We start from the raw sequence: 26,459 nt of genomic DNA, 5'->3' as shown, positions 1-26,459 counted from the left end.
CTCAGGGCAGGAAGGGATAGAGCTCGCCATCAAAATACAGCAGTTACCAAGACTGTCCTGCAGTGAAGCTAGCTTGCACTTCTTGCCCTAACCAACCATGGTGAATATACTCATTGAAGATCCATCAATGAGGCAGACAGCATTGCAGATCATCTGTAGTTTGGCATTGTATTCAGAGAAATTGGAAAGCTGATTCCTTAGCTAACCTGTAGTTGCAAAGCATCTAAAATCAAGAATGGACCCAGCCACCTTCATGAATTGTGTTTGAGCTAATGTGCTGCATCGAGGACTGTGTTGGATAGTGCCCTGGGATGCAGATATTGCAGGGGTGGATGGGGGGGGGGGGGTCGTTTGGGGGGTTCAGCGGAACCCCCTATATTTCTCAATTATACTACTGGAAACCATATGCATGTACTTGTACATGTATCAGCGGTTCATTGTTGACTACACTGGAACCCCCGATAGAGATCTCTGCCACATCCGACCCCTGTATTAAAGCTGCTGCAACATGATGGCATGCTGCATGGAGCTTAGAGCAACATACCGTTTTAGCCACGGGCGCGTCCTTCCCGGAGCGCTTTGGCACCAGCTTCTTTGGCTTGGCTGGAGCTACAGGGGGCAAACAGACCATATTGCACATCAGGGTTCCGGGTTCTATTCCAACCGGTTGATGGTACAAGTACTGAAGTGGGAGCTAGGTAATTCGCCTACTTCCTAACCCTACAGTTGCTTTCTATGGGGCGTTATGCAGTGGTATTCAAACAATAGATGGGCAGCACAAAGTGCAGCTGGACATACGGGGAATACAGCTCAGGACGCGCTTGAAATGCACCCGGGGCGATCCTGAACTTACATATCAACATAGAATGATAGAATAGAGCCCGATTGGCAGTGATTGCTGTTACCGAGTAGCAGCAGAAGCAGCAACAGATCCAACAGCAGCAATAGCATCACCAGCACCAACAGCAGCAAGCCAGCCACACACACACACACACACACACACACACACACACACACACACACACACACACACACACACACACACACACACTTGTACTTGTTGCTCACTGCCAAAACTGGTCACGTGGGTCTCCCCGGGAGAGGGGAGAGAGCCTCAAAAGGAATCTTGGAAAGATGACTCAATTGGCTATTGAACCGCCCAACGGCCGACACCCCCTGAAATCCCCAAAACTCCGGGTGGACTTGAAAATTATCTCACTTATGGGCTCACCACACCTCAGTAAGTGGGCGAGGACAAGGTGCAGAAAAAAGGATTGACAGCATCAGGGTATCCGTCCCGGGATCCAACTGCAGTTACCCTCCCCCCCCCCCCCCCCCCCCCCCCAGTGAAGGTAATACTTGCTACTAGTGCGGGTGGCTAAATCAGAGTGGATCTGATAAAAGCTACACTAGCACCATTGATTACACAAGAGTTAATCTAGCCAGAAGCAGTCCACGGTTAACAGGTATGTATACTTCAAATAGAAAGTATATGAACCCTGCAACCAACAAAGGTGGCAGGTACAACATTACACCTTCAAGCCGCCGAGCCCATTGGCAACAGACCCAGCACAATCTGGCATAAGTGTACCCACCAACCGAACTAGCTTGCACACACACTTGCACACACACACACACACACACCTCAGACCTCAGACATGCCCATCGCGGAAGCGATGATAGCGAACAGCTATGTTCGACATAGCAACTTGTGCTGGGATTACACCATTCAACAGCTTGCAAGGCTGATGAATTGACCGCCACTATTTTTAGCCTGGTATCCACCACACAGCTGATTGAAGTGACATTTTCTGGCCAGTGAATCCTTATTTTCATTTTTCCATTTTTTTCTACACACACCACACCACATACTCCGGCATACACTGGCTGTTGGTAACCACCCAGGAGAATGAAAGAAAAGTCAGGAAGAGTCCGAGAAAGAGAAGAAAGACGTGTGCGACCATAATCGTCGGGAATTGAACCCGCAACCTCTCGATTGGAAACACACACACACACACACACCAGTGCTAATGGAAGCAGTACCACCCACCACCAACAGCAATGGCAGGCACAGCAGAACCACCCACCACCATTACCACATGCAGCACTAGCACGGACATCAGCAGCAACACCGGCCGTGAGCAACAACATCAGCAGCATGTTCATCACCAACACCAGGGGTGTGGAAGGGGATCTGGGGGGGTTGCCAGCAGTAGAAGCACCAGAACCAAGACCAGCAGCAGTGGCGGCAGCAGAACCAGCAGCAACAGATATCAGCAGCAAACACTATCAGCAGCACCACCAACAGGAGCAGAAGTAGCAACACCGGCAGCAAAAGCACCCCACATCTGTATCAGAGCATTGCAACCCCCCCCCCCCCTTCCCAAGGGGAATTTGAGCCGGAAATAATCTTGAGTCCACGTGGTACTGGGACAAGTGCAGGAGCACATATCCATTTTTGGCAATAATGGCCCCCACCGGACACTTGTATGTGTACGGGAATTAGCTACTGTCTGCCTCCAGGACAGCTCATTGGTTATATCCATGACAACCATCATGTGATGAGCCCTGGCAATCACCACTATCACTACTTACGGTCTGACTTGAGGCGTGTGTGTATGCCAATCATGGAGCTCTCCGGCTGGTCGTAAGGTAACTTCACTCGTGTGAACGTGCGCAAATACTCCTGCACTTTGTCATCAGGTATATCTGCAGACACACACACACACACACACACACACACACACACACACGCACATACACACGCACGCGCGCACACACACACACACAGTCACACACATACACACACACACATACACACACATCACACACACACACACACACACACACACACACACACACACACACACACCATGTACACACACACACACACACACACACACAATCATGTAGGCAGTTTGGGACGACTGGGTGCAAGGTCAGCAGCTAAGGGTAATGGGCAGTGGAACAGAGGGTGGGTAGCTCAGGGTCCACTCAAACTGCTTCCTGGGTCTGTAGGCGCTGCATGCCCAGTATCAGCTGATGCTGTAGAGTACAGTCAAACCTCTAGCCCAGCACTGTGTGGATAACACATGGTCTGACCTCTAGCCCAGCACTGTGTGGATAACACATGGTCTGACTCCGAGTACACCTCCGCGTAGTGGTCAGAAGAGCAAACAGTACACATGTACAGTCGTAGCATATCAAATCCATACCAATGTGCACGTTAGCATCTTGCACTGATGTTTGATCACACGACTGAGGTCACTACATGTTCCATGTTTCGTTTTCTCCATCACTGGTGATTGGCATAGCAATCATGTTCCACGAACTTCTCGAACACTATAGACAGTAAGGGTGTCAACGAGTAGTAGTGTGCCCGTGCTACCCGTAATTTCATCGGGTACTAGTAGGGTAGCTGTTTGCTCCTGAGAACCCGATCGGGTTCTAGTAGTTGGAGTATGGTGTTTTTGCAACGGCGCATGTAACCAGCACAGATGCGTGCTTGCTGTACACTTTCTATTGGGGTGAAAATGGCATTGAGATCCCAAGTTCGAGTACTCTGATTTTCTCCAATCGAATATTCGAGTACAGTCAGGCCTCGCTTAACCGCACACATCTGTTTTCCACAAAAATTTCCAGATAGGCGAGGGAATCGGATAACTGAACACACATACTGTATATTATGCATGTGGCATGTCAAAGCAGTGACATCGTACACACATGTAGACAGGTCCTATGCAGTACAACTAGCGTGCACAGTATGTAAAACAAGCGAGAAAAATGACAAGTGCATGCAACTGAGTGCTGTCCGCATGCACCCAGCAGGTCAAGGACTTCATTTGCTTGTACAACTCCCTGATTCTAGCTTCTGCAAGCCACATGCAACCGGATACGACGAAGCTTTTTATACACATTTAACCAGTTTGTACACAAAATCATGCACCGGTATGCGGATCGCGAGGTCCGGTATGTTGTATGCATAACATATGCTGCACATCGGTAACCAGCGATTTTCTTCCGGATGGCGACGGATCCGGATAAACGAGGACCGGATAAGCGAGGTCTGACTGTAGTCGAGTATTCTTCATCTCCTAATTATTGCACACGAAGGGCCTTAAATTCATAAGATACAACGCTGACTGAACCGATTGGCAGTCATATTTCTCGGGCAAATTGATTGGTGGGTCATTTGGGCTCTCTCTACTTGTGTACACTTTCTATGTAGCCCAAGTGCACATTCACAGTACAAACTGTGTCATAAAATACCCGATAGGGTACCCGTGCTACCTGGATAAAAAATACCCGAACCTGTTACCCGACCAAACCCCTACCCGTTGCAGCCCTAATAGACAGCATGCCTGGACATTCATTGAGAAAGCATAAGAAACAATTCACGGTTCTCGTCAGACTCTGCTGGAGGTCGAGTTTTCCGCATCCGTAGCAACGCCACCACCCTATATGGACCAAGACGCAGATGCAGCTCCTAAAGCGGTGGGAGGTGAGTAGATCAGACGAGTGGTGTGCACGGGTAGTTGGGTACCCGTGCTGCCCGTGAGCACCTCGGGTAGACGGGCACAGAATAGTACCCGAAAACCCGAAGTCGCAGATGACATCATGTACAGCGCACGTAATACTCCGCATATCTACCCAGTGGGAAGGGGTGCATTGTGGTGTTACCATGGAAACATTACCCAATCGGGTACCAGTTCTACCCGTGGGAAACTACCCGAACCCGATACCCGAAGAAAATGCTACCCGACTCAGATCAGACCCACCACAAAGTGGTCAAAGACCGAACACTCCATTCGCTGCATCCAGCATAAGAAGCATAAGAAGGCAAACACACACACACACACACACACACACACACACACACACACACACGCAACTCAGGCACATTGAGTTTCTACCGACTGACCCTGGCCGATGATTTCTTTGAAGTCTTTGCGGAACCACGGCTTCTTATCGCTCTCTACGGCAGCCTTGACTTCAGCCAGGGTCGGTCCGTCTTTCAGCATCTCATCCTCATTGCCCGTCCATCGCATGAATGTCTGATTGTAAGATACAAGCACAAGAACAGGCAAACAGGCCATTGAGTCACAGCTCACTGAGAGATCTATGGATGCATGCTTGTGGCAGTTTCTGTACAGTAGCTTGGTACCTTGCCAGTACTGCTGCGGTGTGTGGTTGGACTTGTGACTTGCAACATGTGTGACATTGAACATAAATGTTCCAGTGATCTGCTCCGGCTTCTAGTTATCAACCCTTACATGTAGTCGTGGCGACAATGACACAATGTAATAAACTAATACAAATTGTGGTGTTCTTACTCGTGATGGATGTGGATTATTTAATCGTGTTGGTGACGTTGGTCTCGCTACGCCTCTGCACACGTTAGCAACTCCTTCGCTAGCGCCGGCGAAATCCTGGTCGTACCTAGTCTTGCAATAGAAATAATCTTGGTCATTGGCTGCATCGGCGGTGCTGCCCAGCATATTCCTTCGCAGGCCGAGCTTTGGTGGCAGGCCCGCATGAGCTGGCCGAGGGAACTCATTCGACTGCTGCCGATCGGCGTCCTGGTGAGCGGGCATGCGAGCAAAAGCTGACTTAGCTCGGCTATGGGTTCTGGACATCTTTACAGGCGAAGCCGGATTACTTCACAATGTCACTCTGAAGCAATAATATTAATTTTGCTATGTTTAGCGGCAGCTGGGGAGGGTGAACGCTGTGAACGTGGAACGTCACGCTATGATCGGACAGGTGAGGTGAACATCACAGCGACGAACACACAGCCTTGTGTTATTTTCACGAAACAAGTCATGCAACACCCGACAAGACAAACAACACCACAGAGTTTGAGACCATCAAGTTTTGCTCCGCTACAATACTACCCATACAGACGAAACAACTAAACAACGCCACAAACAAAATTAATCGTACCCGCACGCGCACAGACAGTACACACTCCATGTCAGAAAAAAAAGGGGAGGATGGAGTACCCGAGGAGATCTGCGATGGGCAGTTGTCAACGGCGATAGGAGTGTCTTCGCTGCGTAGCAACCAACCCGGTCTCGTGCACCAGTCACAGTGACTGACACTTGACAGTCTGTACCAGGGAGTAGTAAAATACTACTCCCTGGTCTGTACTCAACCGCGGCGGATGAGAAGTGAGAGAGCCTACACTCGTACAGCTTTTCCATGTTTACGGACCTGCTGACACTAGCCAGCATCTGTCCCCGGGGAAAATTGCGGAAAAAAATCGCAAAAAACACGGGGAAAAACGCCGCATATTATGGCATAATTTGCGGTGAATTTGCGGTAAATATACGGTGAATAATATTGATGTGCGGCAATTTTCAGTGAGTATGTAGTGAAATCAATCAGTTACAAGTCTCTGGTGTAAGCACTCGTCATATTTGAGTAAAAAAGCCGTCATGATGAGACGTTGCTGACCGAACAGTGCACTGTGTGTACATGTATGTGTAGTGCAACAAAAAAGTTCAAAAAACGCGGGAAAATCGCGGAAAACGCGGTCTTTTAAAAAATCGCAAGAAACGCGGCCGCGGAATCGCAATTTTCCCCGGGGACAGCAGCATGCAAGAAATAACGTGTCGTTAGTAGTGTTACTGTATTCACAAGCACGTGTAGCGTTCTTCAAGCCAGTCATCATGATCATGCATGGTTCACTGGCTTTGTGAAGGGGGCGGAAAGGAAATAATAATAATAATTATTATTATTATTACATCCATGATCCATTGCATCACACATGTATGATGTATGATCATTGTACATGATTGTGTTTGCACTACAAGTACATTGTAAGTTTGGTCATTGGACAGCACGGACTGGGTGGCCTACAAGGCTACATGGAACAGCAGAGTAGACCACGCATGTACACAAGAGAACACAAGGACAGCAGAGTAGATTGATTCAACTTCTTGCAGCTTGGCCATGTCCTGAAGTACATGTATGCCCATAATCAGGAGTGCCGAGAATGCACATAAAAGGCGCGCAGTAACAACAAACTCAATACACAATCATCAATACGGTACAGTACACAAAAATTCCGTTTTATCTTTATGTGATCATGATCATGACCAAGTTGAGCTACAAGCATAAACTTATTTGCTCAGCAGCAGGCAATGCGGATGCTGGAGGGTGGAAATGGCTGTGAAAACACATACACACACACACCATCCCGCAACGCACCGGTGGGAAAGAATACAGTATTCGTAGCAAGCGGCGACGTGAACGCAAAACAGAGAACTAAAAAAAATTCAAATCGCATAAAAAGAAAGCCGGCTGTGGCGGCGTTTAGACACCAGGACGGCGAGTTTCATGAACAGCCTGAAAACCTGCAGGCATGAAGTGGAAAATCGCAAGACGGGAAAATCCCCGAACAGGGAGCGAAACCCATATTTTGTCATGGGGCAAGGCGGGGGGGGGGGGGGGGGGGGGTAAAAATAAATGAACCTATTAGACTAAAAGGGCAATAGTGTGTGTGTGGGGGGGGGGGGTAGGGTCGTGAATATGATTCAGTTGTAAAGGGCTACCAGTACATGATTGTTGCCAAACAACAGAAAGAAGAAGAAGCATGAAGAAATCTGTGAAAATATTCGTATAGCTCAAGAGCGGCAAATGAGTTCGGATACGAGACGATGAGAATTCAGAAAACAACAACAGCGACCAATCGCGTCCAGAGTAATCCCCGGCTACCAATTGAGAACAAGATTGGAATATGTCAAACCCTGGCGAAGAGACAGAGAGCATGTTGGCTTGTTGGCTGCGCCTAGACTGGAGGCACTACATTGCCGCTACTCACAGAATCCTACGGGTGTAAGTACAGGGGTAAGTCGAGCACGAAACAAACAAACGCATTTTCCAAGAAGTATGTACACGGCACACGGAGGCGCACAGTCGAGCGTTCACGGCACGGTAACACAGGCCAAGCAACAACGAATGGCAGACGGTACGTACAGGCGGCGCTCCTCTGCTGCAAGGCGTAGGCATAAGTGCAACTTGGTGTAGCAGACAGAAATCCAAGGGACAGCTGACACTGAATGGATGATGCACACCGGGTGGTGGGGGTATTGACCTGACGGTGAACGTGGATACCAGGACGGTGTCTTCATTGCACACTGTACAGTGTGTAGTGTGACGATGTCTAGAGGCCAGCCACATCTTGAGCTCTCTGCAACGTCGCTCGGATCATGTACTGACGTGTTGATAGCTCACGGACATGCTGTAGCGGGTGTGAGTCAACAACACACAGAGGGAGAGAGGGAGAGGGGGAGAAAGAGAGAGAGAGAGAGGGGGGGGGGAGACAGAGACAGAGAGAGAGACAGAGACAGAGACAGAGAGAGAGAGAGAGAGAGAGAGAGAGAGAGAGAGAGAGAGAGAGAGAGAGAGAGAGAGAGAGAGAGAGAGAGAGAGAGAAAGAGAGAGAGAGGAGGGCATTAGTTAACAACAACAACAACAACATAAAATAAAAAATTACATAATTATGAGTATGTACAGGGTTTACATACCCACATTCATACACAAAAGCTGCACTTACGCCCCCCCCCCCCCCCCCCCCCCCACACACACACACAAAGAAGACACTTCTGCACCATCAAAGACATCAGTTATTTGGCTCTCCCCTAAAGGCAACCATGGAAAGAAAATTCAATAGAATACTACTGAGCTGTTCAACACCCATACCCTCTGCCCCCCCCCCCCCCATGAACTATGGTTGAATCATATCATCATGATCAACTCTATCAGCTCACAAAAGGCACAACATGAAGTGGACAGAAACGACGTAAATGCGCAGCCTAAGAGGAGAAACCTGATAGAAACAAGGCAGCTGCACATTTGAGTTTCTGCTCCACTAGCATTCTACACTCACCTTCAAGAAAACATCAAGAGGAAGGACCTTCTTTCTCAGAGCTTCACCAAGGTAGTAGAGTGTGTCATCAATAGAGCTATCTTCAGCAATCAGTGCTATCATTCTATACAACACACACACACACACACGCACACACACACACACACACACACACACACACACACACAACACACACACACACACACACACACGCACACACACACACACGCACACACACACACACACACACACACACACACACACACACACACACACACACACACACACACACACACACACACACACACACACAACACGCACGCACGCACGCACGCACGCACGCACGCACGCACGCACGCACGCACGCACGCACGCACGCACGCACACACACACACACACACACACACACACACACACACACACACACACACACACACACACACACACACACACACACACACAGCCAATAGTTAATTGATGGCCATACCGATGACAAAACAGGCACTTGATCCCCACAAAAAACATAGTACGTAAGAGGGAAATGACTGGACCACTGTGCAGAGAGACAGAAATTATCACGAGTGAATTGCGCTTTTGACAATAGAATCCAGCCATGTACTGGCCTTCTCCACAAAGAATGATTCATTAGAGGTCAAGAAGGCTGTTGGAACTTGTACAATAGGAGTGAGCAGTAGGAAAGTGAACATGACACACACACACACACCGACACAAACACCGACACAGACAAACAGACACACACACACACACGTGCACACACGTGCGCACCATCACAATCAGCTCTGGCCTCACTCACTGAGTGTATAGTGGGTACGTGGCAACGACAGCATCATCAACATCCAGCTGACTGTTAGCACTCTCATCCAGTTTCTCAAGTAGGTCCTGCAGTTCAGCAGACTTTGACGTCATGGTGGCGATGTTTAATTCCGCCTCCGCCTACACGGCATGGATAGCACAGGACAGAGTTAGAACATAAAACGCAGGGAAGAGAGAGAGAGAGAGAGAGAGAGAGAGAGAGAGAGAGGGGGGGGGGGGGATGTGTGGGTGGGTGCGTGCGTGTGTGTGCTGCACATGCTGTTGCTGCCAGTAACACAACATACACGTACACAGACATACCTGCAGACGAGATATATCTCCCATGACACGGTTTAGCTTGTCGGTACCAGCGTGTAGATCTCTCTGCTGCTGCTGTAGCTCTCTTGTCTCGTGCTGCCAGTTACAGTCAATGTCACAGCAAGACAAACAACATGATGAAACACAATTACGTCGAAAGTTTAAACAAACGTGTGTGTACGTGTGTGTACGTGTGTGTACGTGTGTGTGTGTGTGTGTGTGTGTGTGTGTGTGTGTCCCATATGGTGCAGTGGTATGTGCAGCGATTTCCAATCGAGAGGTTGCGGGTTCGATTCCCGACGATTATGGTCACACACATCTTTCTTCTCTTTCTCAGACTTCTCCTGACTTTTCTTTCATTCTCCTGGGTGGTTACCAACAGCCAGTGCATGCCGGAGTATGTGGTGTGATGTGTGTGTGGGAAAAAAATGAAAAAAGACCAAAAAGTAGGGATTCACTGGCCAGAAAAAGTCACTTCATAGCTGTGTGGTGTAGACCAGGCTGAATAGTGGCGGTCAATTCTTCAGCCTTGTAAGTTGTTGAATGGTGCAATCCCAGCACAAGCTGCTATGGCTTCTGCTGTAGCATCGCTATCATCGCCTTCGGCGATGGGCGTCCAATGGTCCAATGGTGTGTGTGTGTGTGTGTGTGTGTGTGTGTGTGTGTGTGTGTGTGTGTGTGTGTGTGTGTGTGTGTGTGTGTGTGTGTGTGTGTGTGTGTGTGTGTGTGTGTGTGTGTGTGTGTGTGTGTGTGTGTGTGTGTGTGTGTGTGTGTGTGTGTGTGTGTGTGTGTGTGTGTGCGTGTGTGTTCGTATGATCTCTCTGGCAGTTTCAACTTTCTACACTGAGCAAAGCATATGTACGTCTGGGCCTGGGCCTGCTTCAAATTCTCTTCAAATTCGCGCGTTGACAGTGAGTATTCCGTGAGCTCAGCTCATCAAATTGCCAAAAAGTATAGTGAAGCTGATGGATGTTGTTCCTGCCGTGTATTTCACAGTCGCAGCTAATTGGTCATGGTTTTCGGTGTTGGCTTTGTGCAACGAAACCTTTTTTTTTCAAGCGAACAACCTGCAGTGATCAGTCTTTGGGTCCGTTATTTACTTGCTGTCAAACTTTTCTGGAAAGGAGCAATTCACTACACTCTGTTCCACATGCCACCTCATGCACCAGAAGAAAACCCCGCCAACTGCAGCTTTAAAAGAAAGAACTGAACTCACCCAATGTTCGTGCATGGCCCATCTTCAGGGTGAAAACAGTCAGCTGCAAGTGTTCTCCAGATAAGCATACGGTAAGTCAACAAATATTCGCCGCGTAGTTATTTTCGGCCTGGTCATGTTTGGCCGAAAACTTGCTGCGGCCGAAATTTTATTTTGCAAGGTTCAGTGTGACACCGTATACAGGCGGCAGCAGTACAGGATGAAAATTTGATGCGGCCGAAATGAGTTTTAGCCCAAGGAGGCCGAAATTTGAATGGGCCGAACATTTGTAGGCTTACAGTACAGAGAATACAGTTTTCAAAGCATAAAGCAAACCTACCTCTGCAGCATCCATAGTAGCCTGCAGTCTTCTCCGGAGCTTGTCCTCCACACCGCACACCAAACTTCTGCGACGAATGCCTTCAATGTCGGGATCCTCGTTACCGCGCAGTTGCTCTGTCACCATTGCACCAGGGAGACCGGCGGGTGTTGTGGACATGATAGCTACAACACGTCATCGTCACAGAAAAGAGGACATGGGGGAGACAGACAGACAAACAGACAGACAGAGAGAGAGATATGGACAGACAGAAAAAAGAGAAATTGAAATGAAGACACACAAATGGGGCTTAACTCACACAGTCGGAACGCCCACATGTATGCACACGCAGCATTTCATAGCTTTAAGGAGATGCCGAGTACAGTAAAGTACCGTGGATCCCCCTCCCCCCCCCCCCCCCCCCCCCCCCCCGCTGTGTCGCTTCCCAGCTGGTTTTTCGGGGGGGGGGGGGGGGGGGGGAGGGGAGAGGAATAGATCAAGTCGTTCAAGTGCAGTGCGATGTACAACAAAGCAGAAGATCAGACCTGGCATGCTGGATTGTGCACATTTTCATCCTGCATTCGCATGTATTGTGTACAGGAGTACATGCGTCGGGTCAACATTGTTGCTGTATACGCCAACGTCGTTTCAGAGGCAGAAATTCGACAGCGGGCGGAAATTAGAGCGGGGGGTGGATCAACAGTACTTTACGGTAAATCCAGTCATCACTGGACAAACCCGGCAGGACCGAAACGTTATTCAGATACTGAGCATCAGCAACTAACAGAGTGTTCACTAGGACCAGAACAAACCGGCCATATACTAGTAGGGATGATTTCAGCCAGGTAAAGATGACTCTGGCCATGGAAGGATGATTTCAGCCAGGTAAAGATGACTCTGGCCATGGAAGGATGATTTCAGCCAGGTAAAGATGACTCTGGCCATGGAAGGATGATTTCAGCCAGGTAAAGATGACTCTGGCCATGGAAGGATGATTTCAGCCAGGTAAAGATGACTCTGGCCATGGAAGGATGATTTCAGCCAGGTAAAGATGACTCTGGCCATGGAAGGATGATTTCAGCCAGGTAAAGATGACTCTGGCCATGGAAGGATGATTTCAGCCAGGTAAAGATGACTCTGGCCATGGAAGGATGATTTCAGCCAGGTAAAGATGACTCTGGCCATGGAAGGATGATTTCGCCCCGAACATAGTAATCCAGTACGAGTAAAGGCAAGTTTACCGTACGAGTAGCAAACAAGAAGCTCCCAATACCACAGACACACACTGAACCCATGCCAGACACACACCAAACCAACACCACAGACACACACACACACACGCACACTAAACCCGCACCACACACCTTTGACCTTGACCTTTGACGCCCATCGCCGGAGGCGATGATAGCAATGCTACGGCAGAAGCCATAGCAACTTGTGCTGGGATTCCACCCTTCAACAGCTTGCAAGGCTGAAGAATTGACCGTCACTATTCAGCCTGGTCTACACCATACAGCTATTTGGAGTGACATTTTCTGGCCAGTGAATCCCTTTTTTTGGACTTTTTCTTTTTTTTCTTCTTTTTTTTCTTCTTTTTTTTTCCCGCACACACATCACACCACATACTCCGGCATGCACTGGCTGTTGGTAACCACCCAGGAGAATGAAAGAAAAGTCAGGAAGAGTCTGAGAAAGAGAAGAAAGACGTGTGTGACCATAATCGTCGGGAATCGAACCCGCAATCTATCGATTGGAAATCGCTGCACATACCACTGCACCATATGGGACACCATATGGGACACACACACCACACACACACACACACACACACACACACACACACACACACACACACACAAACACACACACACTAAACCAATACCACAGACACACACACACACACAGCCAATAACACAGACACACACTGAACCAGCACATACAGTTGTGATGCGATGCTGTAGACGTTGGTCCGCCACTGTGAGAGCTAGCTTGGCCAGGTGGTGGGTAGGTGCTATACATATTACTCGGCCCTGTTCACGCACGCACACACACACACACACACACACACACACACACACACACACACACACACACACACACACACACACACACACACACACACACACAACACAGCAAGATTGTTAACACACAACAACACAACACAACAACATCAGAAGCACCATTGTACATGTGCGTGCAGGTGCGCGCCGACACACACACACAAACACGTGCGTGCACGCACGCACATGCACACACACACACACACACACAAGCACGCGCACACGGTACTAGCTCACTGGCATAAACTGGCCACTTGGGTCTCCCCTTGGGAGAGGAGAGAGAGAGCGATTCAGAAGAAATCTTGGAAAGATGACTCAAATAGCTATGGAACCGCCCAACGGCTCACAACCCCCAAACCCCCAACCTACGGGTGGACTTGAAAATATGACTCCACTATGGGCTCATCACACCTCAGTTAGTGGCTGCAAAACCACAAGTGTAAAAGATCGCAAACTCTAATTAAACTCACCTGTTGAGCATGTGGATGGGTAGGGAGTATTAGATGAAGACGAATTTGCACCAGGGTACGGTGGTGCGGGTCCACCTGGGTACGGCTGAGAGGAGCCCGGGTACGGTGCTTGCTGGCCAGGTCCAAACCCACCCGGGTACCCGGGCTGTGGGGGTCGGGCAGGGCCTGGGGTGGGGTACGGGGTGCTGCTACTGCTGCTGCTGTTCGGGTACGGGGCGGGACCGGTGGACGGGTACGGCGTGGCGTTGGGCCCAGCCTGGTAGGGTGACTGCGGGTAGCCACCACCACCGCCGCCGCCACCCTGGGCCGGGTACGGGGGCTGGGGACCACGGGCCCCGTTATAGGGCTGGCCAGGCGGACCGGGACGGGGCTGACCCGGCAGGGGCATGCCCCCGTACCCGCCGCTGGGGAATCCACCGACTGCTGGCGGTTGATAGGGCGCCCCACCTGGTCTAGGTGGATAAGATGGCTGGGCAGGTTGAGCTGTGGGCCGGCCGCCGGCAACAGTAGCAGCAGGGGCACCAGCTGGGCGTGAGAACACTGGACACTCCTCTCCAAACTGCAACTGCATCACTTGAATCAGGTTCAGGATATCGGAGTTAGGCTGCAGCAGTACCAAACAACAACACACATGCGCACGTTGGCATGCACACACACACGCGCACACACACACACACACACACACACACACACACACACACACACACACACACACGCACACAAGTCAGTGCATGGATATTGCCTTTGAGAGCTGCTTATGGATGGCCGTAAGGGGCTGTAGTGCAGATGGCGAGGTGTTCACCCCTTTGTCGGCCACTGGTTGTGAGATTTACTACTTCACCCTCACTGTCGTATCTGCCACCGGGGGATCTCACACATGGTGGTGGCGTGGCACAAGCCAAACCTCCTGAGTTGGTTTGTGTTTCCAAACACAATTGTATAGAAAAGAAAAGGACCAAGGAACTAGAAGTTACGCTATAATGTCCACTAACACCACCAGCAGATCGATTGTTTTGTAGCTGCTGGTGGTGTTAGTGGACATTATAGCGCAACTTGTAGTTCCTTGGTCCTTCTCTTTTCTATAAATGTAGCCTTGGTTCTCCATCCGAGTCCACAATTGTATAGTTTGTTGTAATGTGGATTTTAAAAGACACTGGGAGAACGCAACTCACTTCCACTAATTTGCAACGACATCATACAAGAAACTCTTGCCCGTCTTACTACGACAATTCGGCTTTTCGTAATCATCAGGCCGGTATGCGAGAGCACAGAAGGACAGACCCCCTACGCAAGCAGTACTAGTATGCTGTCAATCTATGCATGAGCGTGATCATGTTCACAACGCCGGTGATCAACTTGCTGTGTGAGTGGTGCCAGTATAGGTGTGGACAGTTGCAGAAAACGAAAACAGCAACTTAACCCTTTACCGGCAAGTTACTTTTGTATATGAAATCCATAACATTTAGAACGATACCAATAACTCACAACGAGGCCACATTTTGTATGTGCAAGTTATGTTTTATTGGAAGTCTAGTACTACTTCTTGACCATGGAAAAATTTATTTTCTGATACCACACACATACGCTGCTAAATTGGCACCTCTACGTCTAAACACGGAAATTGTACACATGCAAATCGTCAGAGTTCCGACATTGACATGATACTGCCAAAACAAGTCGACTTCGGAGCGGAAACAAACGCCATAGCCATCACAAACTTCAGTGGCCATGCCTCGCTCGCAAATGAGAGCAGCATCGCCCCAGAATCGCTGTCGGAAAGCTCCGTAAGGTCGTACGCAAGCCGCGCTGCGCTGCCGTCACTCAGGTACGTAGAAAGTCGATGGGCTAAAATTCCGTCTCTGGGAGACTGTCGACACGGGAATCGCTCTCCATGGCTTCCCCACCACAAGCACCATCAGATTCTTACAGTTACATCACGACGACATCGTCTTCAGCGGCTGGCGCTCCCCATATTTGCGTGAGCATTTACTTGGCGTGCGCACCGCTCCGTAATTTGAAATTCGCTTGCATCGGCGGCTGGAACGAAGTATTTATCTATCTGTCGTCGGTCCCAGAGCGAATGACTGCTAGGTCGTCGTCGGAGAAGTCATCCGAGGACGAAAGGAACTCACTGCGCAAGAGAAAATGCACCCGACGATGTTTTGACGGAGGCGGACGGCATTGTCGGCGCGCGTGTATTTCCGTAAGTTTTCGATCGCGCAGTTCTCAATGAAATCAAATGGGACACGCGTGGATCTCTTCAGCTACCGATAGGATCATACCTAGGCTGTTTGAGGGCCACGGGAAATCCCCGTGGGCTGATGCTTCCCGTCATGCCAGGCATGGTTTTGTATGCCTGTCGAATGCGTCAACGTTGACGCATTCAAGTATGGGGCTGCCGGTAAAGGGTTAATAAAGACGGGAGGGTGTGGGAGCAAGAAAACGAGAGAGACAGAGAGAAAGAGAGAGAGACGCACGCATGCACACATATACAGAGACAGCAGGGAGAGAGAGGCAGAGACAGAGACAGTCGACACACGTGTAAACCTACGTATCTCCACTCATGTAGATACGGCAGATAGCACATGCCATTGCTGTCGACATGTTTGCCGGGCTTGACGTGCATAGTCTGAGTAGGTTCCACCATACAGATTGGTGCACGGTGCGGATGTTGATGATCCAGCCATAGACACACAGGAATATGATACACATTACCTGTCAACACACACACACACACAAGAAATGAGAATCACAACAAAGTTGAGAGTATGAGCACCGCACACACCAACACGTAAAGCTCAACTGCCGTGCGTGTAGAAGGACCACTTTCACTAACAAACACAAGAGTTCGTAAACAAGAATATGCAACTGTCATTTTAATGACAGTTGCGCAAAGAAAACTTAAAAGTTTTCTTTCAAGGTGCCAGATGTGCGACACACTCCTTCATTACATCATGCAGCTTCATTCGCACAGTGCAGAAAAAATCAAACAGCACACTTCCATTAGCGAGGGAAAGGTGGAAACGAGAAAAGTCTGAAGAGCTTCCCCTGTGGTATTAAACAATCGTACAGAATAGAAGTTCATGTACCCAAATCAATAGATCGCATCTGTACTACTTGGGCGAATCAAGAAAAAACTGAGTGTGCTGGTACGAGAAACAGTGGATTTTAGGCAACGCGTGCATGGCATGAAGCAATCAAGATACGTCATGACAACGGCTGCAGCACGCTGCGCGCAGACCCATAGCACCAGTTACATACTCACCACATTCAACACAGGACAGCAATATCTTTCTAATCAGCACTCATACCGTATACCGTAAAGTCGCGGATAAAAGCCGGGTTTACATACAAGCACATCGCGAATAGAAGCCTGAAAATAAAACGGGTCAAATGCATATAAGCCTGTCGCGCGTAGAAGCCTGGCTTCTATGCAAGCGCAGATCGGGTAGGTCAAGAGTGTATGCGCTATGTACGGTGCATAGTAAAACTGCCGCCATACCGGTAGTCAGTGGGAGATCTACGCGTGGCAAAAATATCAGTGGTGCATATAAGCATGGTTTGCATACAAGCCTGGTTTGCATTAAAGCCTGATGCAGAAAGCGGCTTATGTGCTTATAAGCCCGGCTTTTATCCGCGACTTTACGGTATATCTAATCTCTATTAGAAGTGCTGTGATATAAAGTTTCGAAAGGTCCTCTTATAATGCAGTGCGCTAGTATTAGGGACTGCGCTAGTGATGGAGACCTGCGCTTACAATAGAGAATACATGTACTTGTATACGGTACTCAACGCAGATCGGCCGTTCAAACTGGGAAAGGCTCGCGCTGTTCAAGCAAACAATATGTAGGCTATAGTCCATGAGCCATGTCACCGGGGAAATACCCAGCTTGGCTGCTAGTACTTCAAGTAGATGTTTGGCACGTGTAGCTCCTCGTATGCAGGGTGCAGAAAGAAATTTGAAGGGCGAACTTCGGTGCTCAGTCAATCATTGCCGTATTGGTTGCTTTGCTTAACCCGTTGTCTCTCTATCTACCTATTTCTTTTCCTCTCCCTATTAGAATGTCATACAAATGCACTGTAAATATGGCGACCACCAGCACAAACATACCCTCGAACCAGACCAGATCACTACAGTCCCTGGCGCAACAGGAGGCAGCGCAAGAGCCACAGGTGCGATGTCATGATAATCTCACCTTTGTAATGCACTGGTATTGTACCGTGTAGCTTCACCAAGTCACGACATTGACCATTGGACTCATCTACAATCATACGCACAAACACCGGTGCAGGTGTGTGTGTGTACCCACCAATACAAACACACACACGCGCACACACACAAACACACACACACACACATAAAGCAGCAGCACCATCACCATCACCAGTAACAGCAGAAGTAGCAGTAGCAACAGCAGTAGCAACAGCAGTAGCAACAGCAGTAGCAATAGCAGCAGCAACCAATTTTGCTGTTCTCTTTTTGAATTCTTTGCTATCCCTGTATTCATATCATCATTGCTTTGCGTGTTCAATAAAACACATTTTAGCAGCAGTAGCAGCAGCACGATACGTACAGAACTGTCCTCGGCTGATATCCAGCTCATTGAAATTTTTGACAACGGCTATGATGTCCTTCTTCACCAACTCCTTGTGCGCATACTGTAATACACACATGTACGCATACATACACACACCACACACACACACACACACACACACACACACACACACACACACACACAAACACACACACAAACACACACACGCACACACGGGAACGCATTAGTTTCAATGAGAACAACCAGACGGACAAAAGCGGCTGGATAGCGGAAACCCGTAAAAGTTTTACGTCACACCCCACATGTTTGAAGCAAATCTGCTCCAACTAATCATCTGCTGGTTAGCAAGGGAAAGAGATAGACTGAGGTCTGAGTGCATATCTTCTATCTTCTTGCGTCTTGGCAAATCAAGGGGGGGGGGGGGCATGAAACTGGGTTTTGATGAACGTCAGGGCACAGGAGAGTTAATCTGAACTCTGCTCTGTCACACCTACACAACAGTACATGTACATGTAGTAAAGCTGGGACATGTGTACGTACGTGTGTGTGTGTGTGTGTGTGTGTGCAGGTCATGTGTGTGTGTGCAGGTGTGTGTGTGTGTGCAGGTGCATGTGTGTGGGTGTGTGCGCGCGTGTGTGTGTGTGCGCACGCGTGTGTGTGTGTGTGTGTGTGTGTGCGCGCGCGCGGGCGCGTGTGTGTGCGCGTGTGTGTGTGTGCAGGTGTGTGTGTGTGTGTGTGTGTGTGTGTGTGTGTGTGTGTGTGTGTGTGTGTGTGTGCGTGCGCGCGATCCCCAGCTGATTACTGGTTCATTCACATAAGCCGTTCTGGCCATGTTCAACGTGTGTGATCCTGTGGTAGTCTGCAAACAAGTACAGATTTTGCCAGAATCACAGTACAGTCGTCCCTCTTTAATCCGGCACTTTATAAACCAGCACAATTTCCAGTAGCCAAAATGTCCTCTTCATGCACATTTATTTATTATTATGTGCTTGTTCGCGTAGACATCAGCATGGCCTGCAGCTGCATTAATGGGCACGCAAATCATGCAAACCAGCCAAAAGTGTTCGCATAAGCCACTTCGAATAGATACAAAAGACCACAACAGTTTCAGAAAACCATTGTAGCAGTAAATCCGATTTGTTAATCCAGCACCCTCCCTAATCCAGCAGATTTCCGTGGCACAAATGCTGCCGGATTATAGAGGGACCACTGTATCCACTAAGTCCAGACTGACCAGCTGTCCGCCTACAGCTGGGCGGGCATATTCAAATGCACTACTATCAACAGCACACACTGTCCAGGAAAGACAGGGTGTTGGGTTCGACTCTGCCCTTGGAACCTTCCCTTGAAAAAAACCCTCGTTCGGACTAACTTCAAGGAACTGAATAAGTTTGAATAAGTTTGTTTGTCTTATCCGGAGTTCTTCTTATCCAGATCTGACAAAAAATCGATATGCATAATATCATATGGATTGTATTTATGTGAAGGTGCATGTTGTGACACATGTAAAGCATTAATTCATAGCACAAGACAGCAACAGGTAAGTACAATGTGCGAAGAATTCATGACAGCATGTCATCCGCCTTGTAACATGCTGTCAATTTGTTTTACCCATACAAGAGGCCTCGACTATCGGGGAAAATCACAGCCAGCGCACGCACGTGGACGGAAAGTTCGTACTACGCGCTGATTTTGTTCAAATCACGTTTGAAATTAGTTCGTTTTCGCGAAAGTTCGCCGTAAACGAATAATTTTGACTGGATATGATGCCTGGCCAACCATAGGATTGGCCCTAGTTCGTACTAATGGAACGTTCGCCTTATCAGTGTTCATCCTAATGAGGTTTGACTGTACGTATGTACAGCCAGACCTCGCTTATCCAGTCCTCTTCTATCCGGATCCCTCGCCATCCGGAAGAAACTAGCTGGTTGCAGATTTACAGCATACGTGATGCATCCAACATAACCAGTGTTCGGTTATCCGGTTCCCTCGCCTATCCGGATATTTTTGTGCAAAACGGATGTGTGCGGTTAAGCGAGGTCTCACTGTATTTAGTTTTCTAGGATACAAAATAGCATTCACACTGGGAAGAGAATGACCTTCCAGTTTCTCAGCACACTGTGCTGTAGCAACACTTTCTAAAGTTTCCATAGCAACGTGCCATGCCTTCTCACCAGATCGAATACAGGCAACAAGAAATCGAACAAGCACCAGGAATTTTATACGGCAGAGACTTGATGCAACCAGTGCAACGAGGAGTGCCAGAAACGACACAGTAAAATGTGCAACCTCATACACACTCGTACACGTAGAAGGAATGACGAAAAGGTGCAAGCATGAAGACACTTAACAAGCGTGCGATGTATTGCGACAACAAGGGGCGACCGGTGGACATAACTAACGAGTTGTTGATGGCCTACCCAACAGCCTAAGTGTCAATTTAATCCGTTTCTGCTGGCAAAGGCTAGGCTCTTCGGCGCGAATATAAACAGCTTTCAAAATCTCCAATGATTTAGCACTACGTATAGAAACACCGCACGCTTGCACTTTTCCCTGACGCCTTTATGTTTACTGTGTTTGTTTGAATTCTTTATTCTCACGATGGCACCATCGCCAATAAGAGTGTTGTCAACTATGCTGACCAATGGTACTCTTCTGTGCGCTATTCTACTCAATTTTCTGCTGTCAAAAACTTCATTGTGCCTGTCCATGCGCTTGTATTGCACGTGAAGAGAATGCATCAAAAAGCAGGTGTGGAAATGTTCGAAAATGTTCCGTGTGTTCAGACTGACACTGGTTCTCTTCCTCGGTCTGATTACGTACGCACCGGGGAGCAAAATGCTGTAATATGCAGGCAAGAGCCGTCCACATCTCAGCACGTGATGGCAAATTGGTTTCGTCATCAAGAAACCAGTGGTCATGTAGCTATTGATCCGAAACGGACCACAATTAATATTTCGAAAAAAAATAGCAAATGCGAAACCACATGACTGTATTCTCAACGACACGGGTCGGAGGTTATCATCGAGCAGCGGGACAAGGCATATCAGATATACATATTCCCCCACACGTACCGGAGTCAAATTCGCATTGCAGAATGTCTCGACTTCTTTCCCTTTAGGCATCTTCCTGGGTATGCCAGCGCGGTATCACCGACACCAAAGAAGAAGATTCGTTGCTATTTCAACACGCACAGCAGCCAGACGTTCTGCAGAAACACTCAGTGTCACGGAGGTGCTTTTCAGGATTTCACTCAAACAGTACCACTGAGAAGGGTAAAGCCACGATCGATCCTCATCAAGAAAGAAAACGACCTTGAAGTCTGCATGCAACAAACTGAGTCTGAGATTGTATTTCAAAACATGAACAGCTAGCTAGCCTTGCCGTCAGCCACATAATACATTTTTCGTAAAAATGCTCAATCATCACCTCAGCAATGAAGTCACCACTTGCGAAACTCCTATGGCCTAGTCCTATGCACATTCGCATGTCACAAGCAAAGACAAGACAAAGACAAACTACACTGTACGTAGAGTCTACGTAGCTTGCAAGCTTGTTGTAGCTGCCATGCATGCGCCATGGATGATGACGTAGACTCTACCGTAGTCAGTCATGATGATGCTCATGTAATGTATGTATTGTAGGTCCCACAGACCCACACTCACTCGCTGCCACAGCTACAGCCTACAAAGCCTGTACAGGCTTGTTTGTGTGCAAGAGAATTAGTTCTTTGTATCCGAAGTTCGCTATAACAGAAATGTACTGTAATAATTATTGTAGAGACTGGCAGTAAAATACTAGTACTACTTGTACATTGTACTACAGACTCAGTCGACTCCACTAATAAAATAATAATTATTACGGTATAGCGAACTCGCATTACATGTATAACGAATGTCGCGATATACATGTAGCGAACCGTTGTTCATGTCCCAGTGTGGACCCTGAAACTGGGAACTACATGTATCACGACATTCGCTATAATGCCAGTATGCTCATGATAATAATAAATGGAGTCAACTGAGTCTGTAGTACAATGTAGTATTTTACTGCCATGCAGTCTCTAATCGAGTACACACAGGGGCATAGCAGCCGCTCCGGCCGGTCCGGCTTTGGCAGGACCACTTTTTTTTTAACACAATGCCAAAACTGCCCAGAATGCAGGATTTTCAAGCGGCGACCTGATTTCAAATTTTTCCCGGGGGACATCCCCCGCCCCCTCTTCCGGCCAGCCCGTACCACCTCCAACAGCGGTGCTACGCGCCTGGCACGTACAGTAAAACCTGCCCTAACCGGACGCCCTAGCTCGGTGCAGCGGACACTGTCCTGATAAGACAGGATTCCGCTTGATCCAGGCCCGGGATGCACGTCCGATCCACTGCATGCACTTTGGGGGTGCATGAAAATGTGTCCGGCCAATACGAAATTCCGCTTGGTACAGGGCCGGACAAACAAAAAACTGGGGCGGACGATACACGCTGTCACCATGGTGACAGGTTTTACCAAGAGTAGAGCTCTTGCCGTCTTGATTTACTGTACATGTTGAGGTAATAGATAAACCTTGTTTTGTTGAAACATGTTATTGGTTGACAGCATGTAACAAGGTGGAGGACATCGTGTTCTCAAACAGTGACCTTTCTACAACCATCCATGGTTGGTAGAGCCGCGGTCGGTTGCGACCATCTGAACCGTATCGGTGTGAGACCCAGGTCTGACCCTCTCTATTCTGGGGGAGTTGTTTTAGACTTCTGGTATCGTCAGTATAATACAACTCCCCTAGAATAGAGAGGGTCAGAACTGGGTCTAACTAACAACCGGCCGGGGCTCTACCAACCGTGGATGGTTGTAGAAAGGTCACTGTTTCCGAACACGATGTCCTCCACCTTGTTTCATGCCGAGGTGTGCATGTACTGGGTGCAAGAGAAAATCTTTAAAAGCCGTGACGTACGTTTCTCAAGACCAGGGAGTCGTCAAATATGGTATTTGACGACTCCCTGCTCAAGACCATGGTCACTTTTTTGGTGCGCTAAGAAGAAAACGCGGCTTAGTAAAAGCAACAACGATAAGATGTGTGACCATGGTGACCCGTACACATACATGTAGAAAGACTGATGACGAACAGGTGCAAGTGACAGTTAGTGCGAAGATTCGAAGAAAGAAGCCAAACTCGTTACTGATGTCCATTGCCCATTGGTTGTCTATTGTTGCTGCACCACTTCTCATGCTTAGCGTGTTTAGCGGTAGGTTTCCGTGACACTTACACCTTTTTGTCATGCTTGCTCTTGCCGTACATATCACCCGAAGAGAAGCCTCGAAAGTAGAATTATTACATATTGTAATTCTGAGCAATTTCGAAATGTTGTTGAAGAACGTGAAGTGTGTTCTCCTTCTAAATGTAAGTGTTGTAGAGCAGATACGAATATGTAATTATAATTTATTTACAGCCAGCGGCAGTAAAGGTAGGCATCACCGATGTAAAAAAAATGCCTGCTATATACATATATACGGAGTGTTGTGTCCTGATCCCCATACACACTAGCATCCAGCAAGCACCAGTAAGCAGTAGATTGGGGAAAAAGCCCTGCACAAGAGCGTGCGCAGTGTCATCATGATTGTGCTACAGAAGTAGATATATTACTACTACTACATGTATGTACAGTACGCATGAGTTACGAGTACCTATCTAACAAGAGTACATCACGCGCAGATCTAGATGTGCATCAGCATGCGCAACGAAAAGGGAATCAAGGAGACTGTGAACATCGCTTGCACTCAACCGTCTCAATCTGTGAAACCAGACCGGGGACAATGACCGGAATTAAGAGAGCTTGGGAGATGCTACACAGCTAGAGAAACGGTACACAGCTATGGAAACGGTACCGAGTTATGGGAATAGTACCGAGTTATGGAAACAGTACAGCGCTATGGAATTCCCTGTAACAAGACGGCAACGTCTGGAGGGCCTTCCCTATCAACATAATTCATTAAACTACCAAGACCAGCATGGAAACGGTGCAGCACTATAGCAATGCTACATAGCTATATATCTACAGAAAGAGAATCAGATAGCATCGGGACAGAGTTGTTGAACATCAATCCGCCTTGAATCCATTTACGAGGGCGCACACACACACACGTGCATGCACACACACACGCACGCACGCACGCACACACACACACACACACTTGCATGCCCGCCTGCCTGCTGCATGCACGTACACATACACAGCGGAGTACGTGCGTTACTACGCAACATAGAGGGTATCGTTTGGCAATAGCTCTTGAATGGCGCTGTCAGAAAGTGGCTTACCATTCGCATCCAGGATACGATCGAAAGGCAGGGAACACCGTACGCCGATCTTGCGGAGCGCATGAAACTGGTCGGTGTACAGCTTACGAGTGCTGAGTTGCTTGGGCGTCATGTCATGGGTGAGGCGGACGGCAGTGCCTCTGTGCTTGATGTTGCGCATCTTGTACACAGCAGCTTTGACGTCTTGGTTGTAAAATTGCACACGCACCAGCCTTGCTGCTGCAGCCTTGCGACCGGAGGCGCTCTTTGGCTCTTGTCGCGGCCTTCCGAGGCGTGCTGCAGACTGTATTAGATCAGCGTCTATCCTGAACAGACCTGCGCAAATGTCATGCAGATCTTCACCCGAGTGTTCAGGTAGATTGTGGATGACGATATTGTCACGGCACTCCTCGCGTAGCCGGTACTCTTGTCTGGAAATACCCAACTGTGCAGCAGCGGTGCCCGGATCATCCTGCTGGCTTCCTGATGCAGTGACAGTGGTCACAGCATACTGTTGATGCCTGGCCGATGGTACAAGACCAACACTATGACATGTGTCGTAGTCTGGATCATGCGCATAGCTGGAGAGAACGGACGCTGCCTGCCGCATCTCACTGGCCCGATTTTTCAGCATAGTGTTCGCACTTTCAAGCTCACTGCTCTTACTTTCAAGTGAAGTGTTCTTTCGTTCAAGCTCAGCGTTCCGGCTCTCAAGTGCAGAGCTCTTCCGTTCAAGCTCAGCATTCTTGCTTTCAAGTGCAGAGCTCTTTCGTTCAAGTACAGAGCTCCTTCTTTCAAGCGTAGTGTTCTTGCGTTCCAGCGCAGCCACGAGCGACGCAAGATCAGCCTTCTCGTCTTCAACCACGTCCACGCGTGATGTCAGAACTTGCACACGCGACGTCAGCTCTGTCCTCTCAACCTTGAGTGCACTGACTCGTGCCGTAAGAGCTGCCAACTGGGTTTGCGCATCCTCCTTGGCACGTCTCTTCGGGGTAGAAACTTGTGAAGAGGAGCTACTTTGAATTGCAGCCTGCGCAGTGGAGCTGGACCTGCTGTTGGCGAGGGGTGTGCAGGATGGTTGAGACAGTGATGATCGTCGGTCAGTGGAGTTGCCGGCAACAGCAGCAACAGCAGCAGCAGCAGGTTCCCCAGCTGGGCGTGAGTACACTGGACACTCCTCTTCAAACTGCAACTGCATCACTTGAATCAGGTTCAGGATATCGGAGTTAGGCTGCAGCAGTAGTAAACAACAACACACATGCGCAAATAGGCATGCACACATCCACACACGCCCCCCCCCCCCCCACACACACATACACACACACACACACACACACACACACACACACACACACACACACACACACACACACACACACACACATGCATGATGCACACACACGCACACACGCACACACACACAGACATTAACTACAACACACAGCAGCTTGCGGTTAGGAGGGTGCTGGCCAGCGAAGTGAGAGGCTACGGAGAGAGCAGGATCTTGGCGGAGCCAAGAGGATAGTCACGTCCGAGGGACGAAGACCGAGAGCCCTGAGTAGCC

The 26,459-nt window shown here is 48.7% G+C and overlaps 2 protein-coding genes across 4 annotated transcripts in view; both read right to left on the bottom strand.

The window, feature by feature from the left end:
- Positions 1-544: 544 nt before the first annotated feature.
- On the bottom strand, positions 545-5,925 carry LOC135818820 (uncharacterized; the record flags this gene model as incomplete). The annotated part of the gene is given in 4 exon segments (XM_065332048.1): positions 545-609; positions 2,596-2,709; positions 4,922-5,054; positions 5,334-5,925. Coding segments are annotated over 4 exon segments (615 nt in total), but the record flags the coding sequence as incomplete, so codon positions are not given.
- A 999-nt stretch (positions 5,926-6,924) lies between these two features.
- LOC135819285 (tumor susceptibility gene 101 protein-like) overlaps positions 6,925-26,459 on the bottom strand; it is a 42,791-nt gene continuing 23,256 nt past the window's right edge. The window contains exons 1-11 of one of the 3 annotated variants that reach the window (XM_065332463.1): positions 21,681-21,977; positions 18,622-18,706; positions 18,244-18,309; positions 16,599-16,762; positions 14,048-14,651; positions 13,458-13,547; positions 11,539-11,702; positions 10,007-10,099; positions 9,687-9,826; positions 8,894-8,996; positions 6,925-8,245 (exon numbers count right to left, since the gene is read on the bottom strand). In XM_065332463.1, the coding sequence (XP_065188535.1) occupies positions 8,168-8,245; positions 8,894-8,996; positions 9,687-9,826; positions 10,007-10,099; positions 11,539-11,702; positions 13,458-13,547; positions 14,048-14,651; positions 16,599-16,762; positions 18,244-18,309; positions 18,622-18,706; positions 21,681-21,731 (1,638 nt within the window). In that variant the 5' untranslated portion in view covers positions 21,732-21,977 and the 3' untranslated portion in view covers positions 6,925-8,167. Of the gene's footprint in view, positions 8,246-8,893; positions 8,997-9,686; positions 9,827-10,006; positions 10,100-11,538; positions 11,703-13,457; positions 13,548-14,047; positions 14,652-16,598; positions 16,763-18,243; positions 18,310-18,621; positions 18,707-21,680; positions 21,978-23,924; positions 26,127-26,459 lie in introns of those variants that run through there. The other 2 variants (XM_065332462.1, XM_065332461.1) reach the window with 2 other exon arrangements.

The sequence above is a fragment of the Sycon ciliatum genome, chromosome 6, assembly GCF_964019385.1.
Source record: "Sycon ciliatum chromosome 6, ocSycCili1.1, whole genome shotgun sequence".
NCBI classification, from domain to species: Eukaryota; Metazoa; Porifera; class Calcarea; order Leucosolenida; family Sycettidae; genus Sycon; species Sycon ciliatum.
This window is presented reverse-complemented; position numbering and strand designations above follow the sequence as displayed.